The sequence below is a fragment of the Rhinatrema bivittatum genome, chromosome 9 (assembly GCF_901001135.1).
Source record: "Rhinatrema bivittatum chromosome 9, aRhiBiv1.1, whole genome shotgun sequence".
In the NCBI taxonomy this organism is placed as follows: domain Eukaryota; kingdom Metazoa; phylum Chordata; class Amphibia; order Gymnophiona; family Rhinatrematidae; genus Rhinatrema; species Rhinatrema bivittatum.
In genome coordinates this window covers 2,625,180-2,641,868 of record NC_042623.1, presented here as the reverse complement: position 1 = coordinate 2,641,868, position 16,689 = coordinate 2,625,180, and the positions used below count along the sequence as shown (strand labels likewise).

General features: G+C 42.0%; 1 protein-coding gene across 11 annotated transcripts in view; it reads left to right on the top strand.

The window, feature by feature from the left end:
- CACNA2D1 (calcium voltage-gated channel auxiliary subunit alpha2delta 1) overlaps positions 1–16,689 on the top strand; it is a 1,026,983-nt gene that overhangs the window by 443,960 nt on the left and 566,334 nt on the right. For all 11 annotated transcript variants that reach the window (XM_029615087.1, XM_029615085.1, XM_029615090.1 and 8 more), the window contains one exon: positions 10,245–10,374. In XM_029615087.1, the coding sequence (XP_029470947.1) occupies positions 10,245–10,374 (130 nt within the window). The remainder of the gene's footprint in view (positions 1–10,244; positions 10,375–16,689) is intronic.

Below are 16,689 nucleotides of genomic sequence, written 5' to 3'. Positions count from 1 at the left end.
CAGAAGAGAAATTGGTTCATGTTAGGTTTTAATTGTATTCAGTTGCAATGGATTTTTTTTCAGGATGTAAGGTTCCTGGAACTTTTCTGACAACAGCTGCTTTATGTACTAAAAATGGAATAATGGACCACATTTAAGGGCCACTGAAAAGTGTAACCTGCCAGTGATCAGTGCATTTGGTGAGTTTTGGTTGTGCAGATTTTAGGATAGCAAGTTTTTAAGAAAATTGCATTAGCCAGAAATGGAGATGAATGCATCGGAAACGGAACCAGTGTTTGAGATGCAGCTTTCCGGGTGCCACTGCAGAAGGAAAGACCCTTAGACAGAACCTCCAGGTGCAGCGTGGGAAAGCAGCATAGGTGTTGCCTCCTTGCTGTTGATGATCTGACCTCTCCTTTGCACACCGTCCTCTCATAATAAGGAATGTGACTGCAGCTTGTCTCGCTCAGAACGTGGTGAGGACAGAAACCTGGCTTGCAATATAAAGTGGATTATCGGAGCTGTCCGTGTTGGGCCTTGCACCGGGTACTTGCAATATCCTGGCCCAGTGGGACCAGCAGAGCTTGGGGAAGTGCTGGAGGGAGGAGGGAATGGGCCTGGCAGCCAAAGGAATACACTTGGGGTGTGAAGAAAAAGTTTTGTTTTGTTGCATTTCACTTGTTTTTTTAATGTTTAATGTGTATTTTGTTTTTTCATTTAAATTATATATTTTTTAATCCCAAAAGAAAACACAAAACAAAACTGCCCCCCCCCCATCTCCAGTTGTCACCCCCAAGGCCTCTTCCTCTCCTCCTGGGGTCTGCGGGCCACAAGCCGTCATCATCGTGAAAGCCCCTTCCTTCTTCCCAGACACCAGGAAAGGGGTCATTTTACTCTTTAGGGGGCTTTTGGTTGGTGATTTTCTGAAATGAATTTGGAGGGTTTTTTCATTTCATTTTTAAAGACAGTGAAAGATGGGGGTTAGGTTTCAGGGAGGCCTTCCTAGGCAATAAACTTCTTTACTGTTTCCTTTCTCTTCCCTTTCCCTCCGTTCCTGAGGGCTGAAACGCAGCCCAGCGTCGCCCCTGGCAGAGGCAGCTTAAAGCTCCCTTGCAGTGGATAATTACAGCAGGTGGATTTGAGTTGTACAGGTCCCTGAGCGCCTCCTATCTGGCTCCCTTTCCAAGCTCAATGAGCCCTTTTATTGTTGTGGAAATCTGATATATTCCTCGGCTCTGCAATCCACTGTCAAATTACCAACAACTTTATTTTCTGTTTCTCTTGGGCACTAAATAGGCTTTTCAATCTGCTTTCAATTCAAGTGACCTTCCATTGCTCAGTTATTATAAATTTAATTTTTCCTCTTGTCTCTTGCCCAGCAAAGGGGCATTAGCAGAGCTCACTGAATTGGGTTAGAACTACGAAAAGCAATGAATTAATCTTGTCAATTTCAAAGCAATTCCTCCAGTACAAGTGAGTTGCATCTCATTGCATTTCTCCAGCTGCAGGATTAAAAAAAAAAACAAAACAAAAAACATGACCTCCGATCCTTAAATTGTAAGACCATAGCAAGAGTTGAACATTTTCAGACTTGGTTTTTGAGGTACCTGTATCACAAAATAGTGCTGTGAGCCTGCCAAAAAGAACATAGTAACATATTCCATGTAATCTACCCAGCAAGCTTCTTATGGTAGTAACTGCCGCTCCGTGCAGGTTACCCCCATGTTTCTGTTAAGGGCAGTAACTGCTGCTCCGTGCAGGTTACCCCCATGTTTCTGTTAAGGGTAGTAACTGCCGCTCCATGCAGGTTACCCCCATGTTTCTGTTAAGGGCAGTAACTGCCGCTCCGTGCAGGTTACCCCCATGTTTCTGTTAAGGGTAGTAACTGCCGCTCCATGCAGGTTATCCCCATGTTTCTGTTAAGGGCAGTAACTGCCGCTCCGTGCAGGTTACCCCCATGTTTCTGTTAAGGGCAGTAACTGCCGCTCCATGCAGGTTACCCCCATGGTTCTGTTAAGGGCAGTAACTGCCGCTCTGTGCAGGTTACCCCCATGTTTCTGTTAAGGGCAGTAACTGCCGCTCCGTGCAGGTTACCCCCATGTTTCTGTTAAGGGTGGTAACTGCCGCTCCGTGCAGGTTACCCCCATGTTTCTGTTAAGGGCAGTAACTGCCGCTCCATGCAGGTTACCCCCATGTTTCTGTTAAGGGCGGTAACTGCTGCTCCGTGCAGGTTACCCCCATGTTTCTGTTAAGGGCGGTAACTGCTGCTCCGTGCAGGTTACCCCCATGTTTCTGTTAAGGGTAGTAACTGCCGCTCCATGCAGGTTACCCCCATGTTTCTGTTAAGGGCAGTAACTGCCGCTCCGTGCAGGTTACCCCCATGTTTCTGTTAAGGGTAGTAACTGCCCTTCCATGCAGGTTACCCCCATGTTTCTGTTAAGGGCAGTAACTGCTGCTCCGTGCAGGTTACCCCCATGTTTCTGTTAAGGGTAGTAACTGCCGCTCCATGCAGGTTACCCCCATGGTTCTGTTAAGGGCAATAACTGCCGCTCTGTGCAGGTTACCCCCATGTTTCTGTTAAGGGCAGTAACTGCCGCTCCGTGCAGGTTACCCCCATGTTTCTGTTAAGGGTGGTAACTGCCGCTCCGTGCAGGTTACCCCCATGTTTCTGTTAAGGGCAGTAACTGCCGCTCCATGCAGGTTACCCCCATGTTTCTGTTAAGGGTAGTAACTGCCCTTCCATGCAGGTTACCCCCATGTTTCTGTTAAGGGTAGTAACTGCCCTTCCATGCAGGTTACCCCATGTTTCTGTTAAGGGCAGTAACTGCCGCTCCATGCAGGTTACCCCCATGTTTCTGTTAAGGGTAGTAACTGCCCTTCCATGCAGGTTACCCCCATGTTTCTGTTAAGGGTAGTAACTGCCCTTCCATGCAGGTTACCCCCATGGTTCTGTTAAGGGCAGTAACTGCCGCTCCGTGCAGGTTACCCCCATGTTTCTATTGAGGGTAGTAATTGCTGCTCCATGCAGGTGGCAGTTAGTATCCTTGTTTAGAAAAGCTGAGCGGGCTTCAGGTTGAATAGATCCGATGATCTCAGGTAGCCCTTTATGGGGATAATTTGGAAAAAGTCACCCATCAGTTAAAATTTATTTTTATATAATGTTTCTGATTTATTGCTTCCCCAGCCTATTAATAGGTTCCCCAATAACAAACATGCTTAAAAATAAAAACAGACATTATATGGCATAATGATACTATTATAAATAAAATAAAAAATGGCTACTAATCATCTATTTATTTATTTAAACAATTTCTAGACCACTGATCCACAAATTTCTGTGTATAACAGCTTGCAATCATAAGAAAATCAAAGCAGAATATAAAAACAAATTACGACAAGAAAGGAAAGAGAAATTTAAAACATTACCTAGCAGACACATGTAAGCTTAGATAGCTGCCTACAGTCTGAGGGGGCACAGAAACCCAAACCAGGAAGTCTGAAGAGTGCTCAAACAGGGAAGAAAATAGGAACTAAGTGTATTTGTAAATCAGAGCAAATGGCTCTCAGCTTTCATTTCCTCAGGAGGACTTCTGAGGAGAGCAGGGCCAGCTGCACTAGGGTCTTGTGTTAGAGGTGGAATCTCTGAGAGAAGCCGGATCATGGTTTCTCCCTACTGCTCATGAAGATCCATCAGAACCGCTGAAATGTGCTCATGCACCCAGGACCCGGACCCGGAGCATCGGGATATTTAATTAATTGTAACGCCTGTAGGTAAAGGCTTGGTAAACCCAGGAATGAAACATTAGCACAGTCAAGTGATTGCCGGACAGTGAAAAATCAGAAGAGCAAACAAAGGGCATCAAGGAACGCCAGAAACGGAGCTTCTAGTAGGATTGAAGTGACAGAGAGGAAGGACCCCCCAAGTCGCGGCTTTAAGTTGAATCGGAATGGAGCGTCCGTCAAACAGAACATCTGCCAGAGCATCTTCCTTTGCATGTTCTTAACATTAAGCGTTAACTCATTTTCATACAAGCGTTCCCTGATCTTGACCAAGCAGACAGACGTCTTTTCTAAAGTGAGATCAAATGACTGCATCCTGAAAACCTGACTTTGTGCTGAAGGCCTCCCAGCTGTTTCTTCTCACCTTGGCTGCCCTCTGAATAGTCTCACATCTGCTCCCTCCACGCCTCTACCCTGTTCCAGAATAGCCTAGTGAGCTGCCCCCCATTTGTATTCTATTGCCCAGTCTTCAGACTGATTACAGTAGCAAATTAAATGCCTTATTCTTATTGTGTGCTAATTGTTGTGTTATCAGTAGTGAATTGGTGTCTGGTTGTGTTTATTTTTAATACATTTTTTTTAAATTTCATTTTAAGAATTCTTTACTATAGTTTTAATTGTTATACAGGATTATTTTATAAACATAGAAGAGGTGACAGAAAAGGACCTCATGGCCCATCCATTCTTCCCAGCAAGGTCCCATACTTATCAGTTACTCCGACCACCAAGGTCAGGGCTCTTGTTTCTTTCTGTTTGAGTCCAATTTCCTTTCAGCCCCTGCTGTTGAAGCAGAGAGCAGTGTTGGAGTTGCCTCAGAAGTGTAGTATCAGGCTTTATGGTTAAGATTAGTAACCGTCGCACCAAGCAAGTTACCCCCATGCTTATATTTATTCCCAGACCGTACAGTTCAATGTCCTTGTTGGTTGTTGTCTGAATCCAATTCCTCTTTTCTTCTTTTCCCCCTGCTGTTGAAGCAGAAAGCAGTGTTGGAGTTGCCTCAGAAGTGTAGTATCAGGCTTTTTGGTTAAGGGTAGTAACCGCTGTATCATGCAAGTTACCCCCATGCTTATTTGTTTTCCCAGATTGTATAGTTCAATGACATTGAATCAAATTCCTCTTTTCCTCATTTCCCCTGCCGTTGAAGCAGCAAGTAACGATGGCATTGCATCAACAGTATGAATGCTCATCTGTCAAGGGTAGCATCTGCCTCCGTAGCAAGTTACCCCATGCCTCTTACTTCAATCCCCTCCCCCTTGCCTTTAGGGATCCACAGTGTTTATCCCATGCCCTTTTAAAATCTTGCACTGTTTTTATCTTCACCACCTCCTCCAGAACGGCATTCCAGATGTCCACCACCCTCTCCATGAAGGAATATTTCCTGACATTGATTCTGAGTCGCCCTCCCCAGAGTTTCATTTCATGACCCCTAGTTCTATTGGTTTCTTTGCAGCGGAAAAGGTTTGTTATTGATCGTACATCATTAAAACCTTTCAAGTATCTGAAAGTATCATATCTCCTCTGCTCTTCCTCTCCTCCAGGGTGTACATATTTAGGTCCTTCAACCTCTCCTCATAATTCAATTGATGGACACACCCCACCATTTTGGTCACGCTTCTCTGGGCTGCCTCCATCTCGTCTCTGTCTCTTTTGAGATATGGTCTCCAGAACTGAACAGAATACTCCATGTGAGACCAAGGACCTGTACAAGGGAATTATCACCTCCTTTTTCTTATTAGACATTCATCTCTCTATGCAGCCCAGCATACGTCTGGCTTTAGCCATTGCCTTGTCACATTGCTTTGCTATCTTTAGATTGCTAGACACTATCACCCCAAGGTCTCTCTCCTGTTCTGTACACAGCAGCGTTTCACCCCCTATCGCATACAGTTCTTTTGGATTACCACAGCCCAGATGCAGGACTCTACACTTCTTGGCATTAAATCCCAGTTGCCATAACTTCGACCACTCTTCAAGCTTTCTTAAATTTATTTATTTATTTATTTATTTAAAGATTTCTTATATACCGGGGCACGTTAAAAACATCACCCCGGTTCACATTGTAACGTAACATAGCAACAAGCTTTACAATAGTTTAATGTTTACATCTGTCTCGCCACTCCTTCCGGCGGGTCCACTCTATTGCAGATCTTAGTATCATCCATAAATAGACAAACTTTAACTTCTATCAGCAAAGTCACTCACAAAGACGTTGAACAGAACCAGTCCCAACACCAATCTCTGCAGCACTCCACTTAACACCGTTCTCTCTTCAGAGCAGGTTCCATTTACCAACACCCACTGTCTTCTGTCCGTCAACCAGTTGGTAACCACACCACCACCTTGGCGCTCACTCCAAGCTTCTCATTTTGTTCACGAGTCTTCTATGTGGGACCGTATCAATGGCTTTACTAAAATCCAAGTAAATCACATTGAGCGCTCTTCCCTGATCCAGTTCTCTAGTCACCCAAACAAAGAAATCAATCAGATTTGTCTTATAGGACCTTCCCCGGTGAATCCGTGGTCTCGGATTAAGCACCCACCAGATTATAGGTAGCTTACTATCCTTTCTTTCAGCAGAGTCTCCATTAATTTTCCCACCACTGATGTGAGGCTAACCAGTCCCCTCTCTGCTCCCGCTCTTTTGAAACGGGACCACCACCGCTCTTCTCCATTCACTCAGCACCACTCCCGCTTCCAGGGATCTACTGCTATCATATCATATCATGTATGTTTAATATGCATTGTATGATTTTTCTCTGTTGTAAACCGCTTTGATTTTTTGTGGAAAAGCAGCATGGGAAGCCAATTAACTAAACTACACTGTCCTCCCCCTTCTCTAGCTGAAACACCTGTGAACATATGATCTGAATCTCTCACCTAGGATCCTTTTTCCCTCTCACAGACAGATGGAGACTATCATTACAAGCTACAGCCTTTTATTGTTTCATATATATCATCCCAGCCCCTAACTTATCTGCAACCTCCTTCTTTATATCAGGTTTTGAGTGAGGTATTTAACTTGGTGATATGGTAGCCATTTCCTTTCCTAACCATCAATAGGTTTTGCCTCTGCTATGATCCTGGCAAGGTGCCTAAGTCACTCCCCCAAATGGTTGAACTTCCCCCTCCTACAGTATTTGTTTATAGCCAGGTCAATAGTGCTCAAATGGAGTATGACAATCAACTACAAAATTCCTTCTTTCTTTTCCTGTAATGCTAGGACACTGGTTTGAGTATCCCAGTAGATATTTTACCTCCCCCCCCCCCCCCCCCAAAGTACACTCAAGTTAATGCCTTTGATAAGAGACGTCCATGTTCAAAAGATAGCCAATTAGCTACACTAGCCGACCCCCCCACCCACCCCTTGCCCCCCCCCCCATTGTAATTATGTTCTCCCTCATGACTACGAGCAATGTTGTAATTTTGTAAATATGTTCATCTCCCTTTTCCCCTTCCCCTTGCTTGGCTTTTCTGGCTCCTTGAGCCCCTATTCTCTTACGCATATCCTCTCCCAGTTCTCCCCCCCCCCTTGTTCCATGTAATTTCAACCTTTCGTTACAATGTAAACCGATATGATGTGTATTTTAATGTCGGTATAGAAAAGATGTTAAATAAATAAATAAGCCAGTTTGACTTATCTAGTCAACTTAGCTGAGATATTTAGCATTATGGTTACACTGCTGAATATTATTATTATTATTATTTAATGCTTTTTTTTATACTGACATTCATGAAAAATCATATCGGTTTACATAGAACAGGGGTATGATAACAATTTATTTATTTTATTTATTTAAAAACTTTTATATACCGATTTTCACGGAGAGTATCCAACCAAAACGGTTTACAAGTTCAATTTATAACAAGGCAAAAATAATAATAAAAAATTAATAAAATAAACAGAAATTAAATAAAATATAGTAAAAGATTTGAAAAAAAATACATCGTGTAAATATAATCCCTAACTCATTTACAAAACCTAACTAAAAATTATTATAAAAAACAAGAAAAAAGCAGGAAATATAAAAAAGTTAAGAAACCAGAAGCCATAATTTATTATGTGGTTAGAGATAAGCAAGCTGTTAGGCTCCAAGTGCATATCATAACCTGATACTGACATTATGAGGAACTTTGAGGAAGGATATTTGTTTCCTCAATTCCGGCATAAGCTATCGTGAATAAGTAGGTTTTCAAAACCTTTTTAAATTCCTTGTGATCCGTAATAGCTCTCAATGTATTTGGAATTGAGTTCCAAAGAATGGGACCCGCCACAGAAAATGCCCTCTCCCTAGTTATATTTAGTTTAGCCAGTCTGACAGTAGGCACATCAAGAAGATATTTAGAGGTAGACCTAAGATTTCTAATAGGCTTATATAACCGCAATGAAGTGCAGAGCCAGGTAGAATCCGGATCATGAATTAGAGTATGTATTAATGACAAAATTTTGTATTTCACCCTAAACTTAATGGGTAGCCAATGTAACCCATACAATACGGGGGTGATGTGATATCTCATAGGTACTCCTGTTATTAAACGAGCAGCAGTATTATAATAATAACAATAGCAAAATAATAATAACAATAGCAAAATATACCTGGATAACTTTAAAGTTGGCCACATAATTATATCTGGCTAACATTAACTTATCTAGCTAACTTATCTGGATAAGTGTGAATATCGCCACTTATCCAGCGAAGTTAGGAAGATAGGTAGCTCCTCCCCATTACACCCTCATCCTGGTCACAATTGAGTCAATTGTATTGTAATCTTTTTTTTTAATTTTTATTTCTTCATATTTCAACATTACAAGTCAAAGGTATCTGACATCAAAATAAAAAGTATTCTTACAAAGAAAATATAAGAAACTCCATAGAAACATATTAGAGGGGGAGAGCTAAAAAAAAAAGAGAAAAGGAAAGAAAAAATACAATCCCAAAATGTACTTATCGGTTATTACATCATGATGGGACTTGGTACTCGATGCACAGCTGGACCCAGCTCATAAAATACTTTGTTGTCCCCCTCTTACTATGACATTTACAAGGAAAATGTAAAGCAAATGTCGCACCCAGAGATAGCAACATCTGTCACAAGGTAAGGAACGAGGGGATCTGGCAGCATCAGGAAAAGCAGATATTCGAGTCCCATGAAAAACAGAAATGTTAGCTCAAAAATACATTTCCAAAATGGATTCTATGTTACTTAAGTATGAAGGGTTTGAAAATCAACTTAAAATGTGCGATGACAAGTTAAAGGTTTTAGATGAGAAAGTGAATTTGTTGGATTCTCAATGTGAGGGAATCCGGCAATGTCAAAACTCTTTAGTTAAAGATAAAAAGTGCTCTAACCGTCCCATGGAATATTTAGAAAATTATTCAAAAAGATGAAACTTAAGATTTCTAAATTTCCCAAACTAGGTTTGATATGTCTTCGTGACCTTTTCAGACCATTTTTCCAGGATAAAATGAAAATTCCAGAGGAATTACTTCCTGTTTCCAGGACATTCTGTCTCCCAGAAAAGGAAGATGCACAGGGTAGTGGTGATTTGATTTGGGGGAATTTGACAGATGGGGTAGATTTAACAGCTTTATTGGAGATCTCTAAACTGGATATTAAATCACGTACAACCCTACTGGTGGTTTTTGTTTTGGAACCTGATAAAGATTTGATTTTGAAAATGTATTTTGTTATGTTGCTTTTAATACTGAGTATGTTTATTGTAGCCCGTTGAGGTCTGGGTTATTGCTGGGCTATTCATTGTAGAAATAAATCAACTTAGCTGGGTAGGTAGGTATCCAGCTAAGTGGTGTCCAATGAAGGGAGCCAGATATTCAGAGCCTACCACTTAGCTGGGTAAGTCAGAACTTATCTGGCTATATGCAGCAGCGGACTCACAGTGTCGGCCCAGGCCACGTCACGTGGTCTGCCGAGCATGGCTCTGTCACGGCCGCCCACACTGCAGACCACGTGACTGGAGCGATCGGCCCACCGGGGGATGCCTGATCCCCCGATAGGCCAATCCGCCCCTGGCTATATGGCACTGAATATCAAGCTCCCCACTGCCAGCCAACGAAGCTTTCTGTTAAGGGATTTTTTGCGAGTGCCTTTGCATTCTTGTGTATAGAGGGTAACTTTCTTCACAGAGAGAATGTGATTGGAGGGCTCAACTCTAACAAAACCGCAGGCTTCCTTTTCCAATCAAATAGTAAATACAATCCTCCATCGGTCGTTATTCATTCCCTTGAGGTCCATATTTTTCACAGCTGATATCACAAGTAATTTAGAAGTCCTGTATTTACATTACAAAAGTAATTAAATGATGTGCAGCATGAAAAAGAAAGGGAAAACCAAACCATGTCTTAGTTTAAGAATTTCTATTCCACTTTCCAAGGTCAAAAGATCCAATCACATTGGATTACAACAAAATCTCGTATGTATCTTATATGGTTTGCAATATTTAGCTTCCTAAATGTTTTTCCTTATAGCCTGAGAAGAATGAAAGCAGCTCTGACAGGCAGAAGATCAAACCTGTCTTTGAAATGGACGCTGTGTTTCGACGGCAGACATCTTACCAACATGCAGCAGTTCATATACCCACAGACATATATGAAGGCTGTAAGTAACCACTGCATGCACTTTCATCTTCTTTTATCTGGGATCAGAAATGTCAATGGAACCGTGATTTTACTTCTGTGATTTCATTTCTTAATACATACTGTAGCATAGTCCCCAGAAGGAATCGAAGTGCAGCAAACACCAGCCTGTTCTTCCGATGGTTGTTCTCCTCTGCAGTATCAAAGTCCCGGATATGAGAATCCTCCATTATGCAAAGCACTAATAGCAGAGGACTAAATATACAAAGGTGAATTTTTAAAAGCCCGGTGCACTCATCTGCTGAGGATGCATGTACAAATCAGGCTGGCATGCACCAACCACATTTTAAAAGATGCCCAGATATGCGCATATGTCCCGCTGTGCACATAGCTCAAAACTTTTCAAAAAGGGGCAGGGCTTGGGTGTTTTAGGGCGTGTCTAAGCGTGTAAGTACGTGCTTTGGGTGCACGCCCAGGTCCAGTGGTGCATAAGTATACTTTTGTGTGGAGGAGATATGTTAAATAAATAAATAAATAAAACTAGCCGTAACTGGAATGATTTAAGGGTCTGGGTTAACCGAGTGGATTGAAGGGTAATAAACCAGGGGGGCTTTGGAGGACCTAGCTGATAAGTGGGCAAACTGGCAGTGGGGTGGGTGCACACCCTTTTTAAGATTCCCCGACTTACCCGGTAGAAGCGGGATTTATCTGCATAAGCGTATGGTCGGACTATTTTGTAACATGCACGCATATACGTGCATACGTTATAAAATGGCCGCATATCTGCCTGTGCACTAGCTTGGAAGTTACATCACAGAGAATCATTTAAAAAAAACAAAAACCTTAGTTCCAAAATGTGCTATAGGGCTCTCTATCCAGCAAGCCCTCAAGAAACAATTCAAACTGTACTGCACTAGGTCAGCTCTCTCTGTCACAGCTGATGGGAGAATTCAATCAGTGCAACATTCAGAAGTTACTGGGCTTTGTAGGAGTTCCTGCTTTCTGTCTCTCCTTCCCCTTCCTGTGTGTCGCTCCACTATTACCCCAAGCGAGGTCGCAGCCTTCACCGAGGTTTCCACAGCTTTCCCAGCTGTTTATTCCGACAGGGGATCCATCTGCATTTCACTTGGGGCAACCTGGCAGGCTGGTCTCTAGCGGGTACCCCCGCTATCATCTCACCCTGCTCCGGGAGCAGGCGCGTTTTCAAAGGGCCGGCCACGCGTGTAAGTCCCGATACACGCACCCGTGCCCTGGAAAAGGGGTGGGGGCGGGGAGGGGGCCAGCTGGGACAGCAGCCATTAGGCGGCCGCCATGCGGAAACGACTTCTTCTTGGGAGAAGCAGTAAGTAGAAAAATAAAAAGATTTCAGGTAGCTAAGTAGGGGTTAGGGGTGGGGAGGGGTAGGAAACTGGGGGAGGCCCGATTGCGTGGCCATGCCTAATTTACTAAAACTCATCCCCTTGCGCGCGCGGATTTTAAAATCTACCCCAATATGTGTTGCATGGCCTGGCATTGCTTTGGTTGTTGAGGAATTTCTCCCATAAGGGAATGTTTTGCAGTATCACATCATCATTTATGCAGGAAGGATCAAACGTTATTGCCTTCAAACACAGATAAAAGAGGGATTAGTAAAGATATCGCATAAAATGTTGTTTTGGAAGTTGTGTGCATTCTGATAAAAGGTTGAATAGTTTATGCAATAAAGTACGGATTTTACTGCAAATCTCCTCCGTGCTGGAGGTAAACGTGAGCGCAGGACTTGTGTTTGTGTTACTATTGCAGGGAACCGTGCCTCAGGCTGAGCATAAAACCTTGTCTTTCACTTTGTCTTTTCATTGCTGGGGGGGGGGGGGTCATTTCTGGTTTGATGGTTTTGTTTGGTTCATTTCCTCAACTGAATAAAACATAAGACAAAAAAAAAACCCTCCCAGCCCCCAAGAAAGCCTTGGAGCCCAGGTTTACCTGGCTGGGCTCTTCTCACCCACTAGAAGCCTTCTCTCCGGCCCCCACTCACCCCTTCCATGGAGTCCAAAAATAAAATCCTCCCTCACTCCTGTCCTGCTGACCTGAAATTTAAAAATGGCCCTGGTTGCCCTGAGGCTGACACGAATGTGACATCATTTCAGTGCCTGTCTCGGGTTTTACTGCTGCTATTATGTTGTGCAGCCAAGATTACTTTTTTGTATTGTTTTTTCATTTTGGTGGCGTTTTAACATCTGGTTCATTAAAAATGTATTGTGGATTGGTTTGTTTGTCAAACCAAAATAAACATTAAATGGGGAAAAAAACAAACCCAAATAGTTGCGCCTGGCCAGCGGCACTCCTGCCTCGGAGACGCGACCAGCAGCTATGAAGCCTCACCACACTGCGCCAAGCCCCTGTGAAGGCAAAAGCAGGCTTAGGCATGTGTGTCTCTGCCCACGGCGGGAAAATGGTCCTGATGCCTCCCAGTGACTTCAGGAGTCATGCTGTTCTCTTCTTCACGCCTCAGCAACAGGTCCTCTTTGTTCCTGCTCATCTTGTGACTTGAGTGTTGCCTGACCTTGCCTGACCTCAGAGTGCTTGTGGATTCACTGCTCGCCATCTGTCCCAACCCTGGACTGGACCTCGGATTGCTTTTTTAGAACATACACAGTAGGGAGGTACGAACAGCAAAGTTGACATCGCTGACCATTTTCTGCTGTTTGAATCCATGAAAGGTAGAAGAGGAGATAAGAAAATGCCATACTGGGTCAGACCAAGGGTCCATCAAGCCCAGCATCCTGTTTCCAACAGTGGCCAATCCAGGCCATAAGAACCTGGCAAGTACCCAAAAACTAAGTCTATTCCATGTAACCATTGCTAATGGCAGTGGCTATTCTCTAAGTGAACTTAATAGCAGGTAATGGACTTCTTTGTACAATGCACTCACAGAATATCGCCAGTGATGTCAGCTTTGCTGTTCGTACCTCCTGCTGTCTGTGTAAAACCACCCCTCACGGAGTTAAAGTGTTATAAATAGTGAAGTAATCAACAACAAAGAAGCAAAAACCTCTCCACGCTGAGGCGCCATTTTTTGAATGTGATAAGAGAGACAGCTATTCTGTCCGGGGTTGAAGAACGTTTGCTCGATATTTATATCTTGTTTAGATCTCCTGAAGAAGATTGTGTATCAATCGAAACATGTCGGGACAGCTTTAAATGAAACTAGATGGTTGCGTTTCATATTTATGAGCCCTGGTTTGGGCCATAAAGGTTTGGGCCATAAAGGGTTTGGGCCATAAAGGTGAACCGGTAGATGTAGTGTATTTGGATTTTCAGAAGGCGTTTGACAAAGTCCCTCATGAGAGGCTTCTAAGAAAACTAAAAAGTCATGGGATAGGAGGCGATGTCCTTTCGTGGATTACAAACTGGTTAAAAAGACAGGAAACAGAGAGTAGGACTAAATGGTCAATTTTCTCAGTGGAAAAGGGTAAACAGTGGAGTGCCTCAGGGATCTGTACTTGGACCGGTGCTTTTCAATATATATATCAATGATCTGGAAGGAATACGATGAGTGACGTTATCAAATTTGCAGATGATACAAAATTATTCAGAGTAGTTAAATCACAAGCAGACTGTGATACATTACAGGAGGACCTTGCAAGACTGGAAGATTGGGCATCCAAATGGCAGATGAAATTTAATGTGGACAAGTGCAAGGTGTTGCATAGGGAAAAATAACCCTAGCTGTAGTTACAACGATGTTAGGTTCCATATTAGGAGCTACCACCCAAGAAAGAGATCTAGGCGTCATAGTAGATAATACATTGAAATCGTCAGCTCAGTGTGCTGCAGCAGTCAAAAAAGCAAATAAAATGTTAGGAATTATTAGGAAGGGAATGGTTAATAAACGGAAAATTTCATAATGCCTCTATATCGCTCCATGGTGAGACCACACCTTGAATACTGTGTACAATTCTGGTCGCCGTATCTCAAAAAAAGATATAGTTGGAATGGAGAAGGTACAGAGAAGGGCAACCAAAATGATAAAGGGGATGGAACAGCTCCCCTATGAGGAAGGGCTGAAGAGGTTATGGCTGTTCAGCTTGGAGAAGAGACGGCTGAGGGGGGATATCATAGAGGTCTTTAAGATCATGAGAGGTCTTGAACGAGTAGATGTGACTCGGTTATTTACACTTTCGAATAATAGAAGGACTAGGGGGCATTCCATGAAGTTAGCAGTAGCACATTTAAGACTAATCGGAGAAAATTCTTTTTCACTCAACGCACAATAATCTCTGGAATTTGTTGCCAGAGGATGTGGTTAGTGCAGTTAGTGTAGCTGGGTCAAAAAGGTTTGGATAGTTCTTGGAAGAGAAGTCCATTAACTGCTATTAATCAAGTTTACTTAGGAATAGTCACTGCTATTAATTGCATCAGTAGCATGGGATCTTCTAGGTGTTTGGGTAATTGCCAGGTTCTTGTGGCCTGGTTTGGCCTCTGTTGGATATTAAAATAAAGCAATTAAAGTAATGACTTTGCAGCATGATGACAATAAATGATTACAAATAACAAAATGCTTCAGTGACCGATTACGGCTTGCGGCCCATTGAGTGGCGAGAGGCTGCAGAGTGAAACTTTGAGGCAATCATTGATGATATTGTCATCTGCTAGCATATAAGTTGCTTATTATATAGAATTTTCAATATATGGGATTTGTATCCTTTTTCCTCTCTTTTTTGCTGTATAAATAGTGAAGTGACATGTTGGACTCTCCCTCTCACTAGTGCGCTATTTAATGCATGGGTAGGGACTGAACGCGAAATGATAAATTGTTCCTCTTTAAAATGGGTACTGGGCACTGCTATAGTGTGCTACAGCCATAAAACAAGCTTTATATATTCTTTACCTTGCATTATATATAGGATTTCTTTTCCTTTAAGTCATTTTTCTTGATAAGTAGATGCTTGTACTTCTATTGAAAATTTAAAAAAAGATGGAATGGGGAGTGGAAGGGGCCACATTAAATCGTGCACACCCAAAATGTTTAGGGGGGGTTTCTGAGCTGCTTCAGCTTCCTTATTTGTTTCAAACGAATGTAAAGAGAAGATTTATGAAAAGAGATGCCGGCTTAAAATTGTACAGCCACAATTTTTGATTCTAACGTCATTTCTAACACTTCTTATAAATTTAATGGCAATCCCTCCTCTTTCTTTCCCTCAGCTATGTTACTCTTAATATCCACATAGTATATTTTGGATATAGTAGGCATTGATTTCTCAGGCCATTTCAATATACATGATAAATATTCCTTAAACATGTCCAAGGGTGAGACTAGATTGAGCTTAGGAAAATTAAGTTGAGGATAGAACTACCTTACATGTTAGTTTTGTTTTTGCAACAGATAGGGATGCTATATTCAGATTGTTTATGAAGAAGAGAACAGAACTTTTCCACGGTGGAAAGATCTGGGTTTACCCAGATCTTTCCAGAACAACTCAATTAAGGAGAAAAAAATTCTTAGAATTAAGAACAGACGTGGAAAGTAAAGGTGGGAAAATGATTGTAAAATATCCATGTAGGTGTGAAGTTTGGAGAAATGGTCAAAAATATGTTTATTTTGAGATAACACAGTTAAAAAAGTTTCTTGAATCTTCCCCCCCCCCCCCCCCCCGTGAAAATTAGCAACAGGAACGAAGCAGAAAAAAAATATATATATATCTAGGTTTGTCTTTTCCTTTTTCAATTGTAAAAGGTATTCCTGTTTCCCTTAAACCGCTCAAATTTCTTTCTCAATCCTGGAGCATTACCTCTTACATTTCTTACTGCAGAGTAGAGATATTTACCTAAGTTATTATTGTTATAACAGTATGCAAAATCTGTAACTAATTGTTTATTTTCTTCTATGTAAGATTGTTAAAATCAGCATAAATAAAAAATTAAAAAAAAAAAATTGTACAGCCAAGCTGATTTTTGCAGCCTTTGGCACCTTCTATTTACCCTCTTCTTGCCTGAAGTTTAAATCCAGCCCTTAATCTCTTCTCTCGAGGTGCATGCTGGTTGGCTGATGTAATGTGCAACATCTGGCTAGTGCAGGAAAAAAACAGTTCATAGCAGAAAAGTCTGAGAATTATTGTTTTATTGGTCCACATCCAACTAGAGATTGAAACAAGGAATGTCCCAACAGACATTCTCTATCAGGATGCACTTAAATTTCTGCTTTTGAGAACCTTATTGCCTTTATAATAAGAAATCTTACAAATATTGTAAAATAAAAAATGTCAAAGTATTGCCAATGCATGTTCAAATAATTCTGAATAAGTTTGAGTTCGTTGTATATTAGATGCAAAATACCCACGGCCTGCAATCACCATAG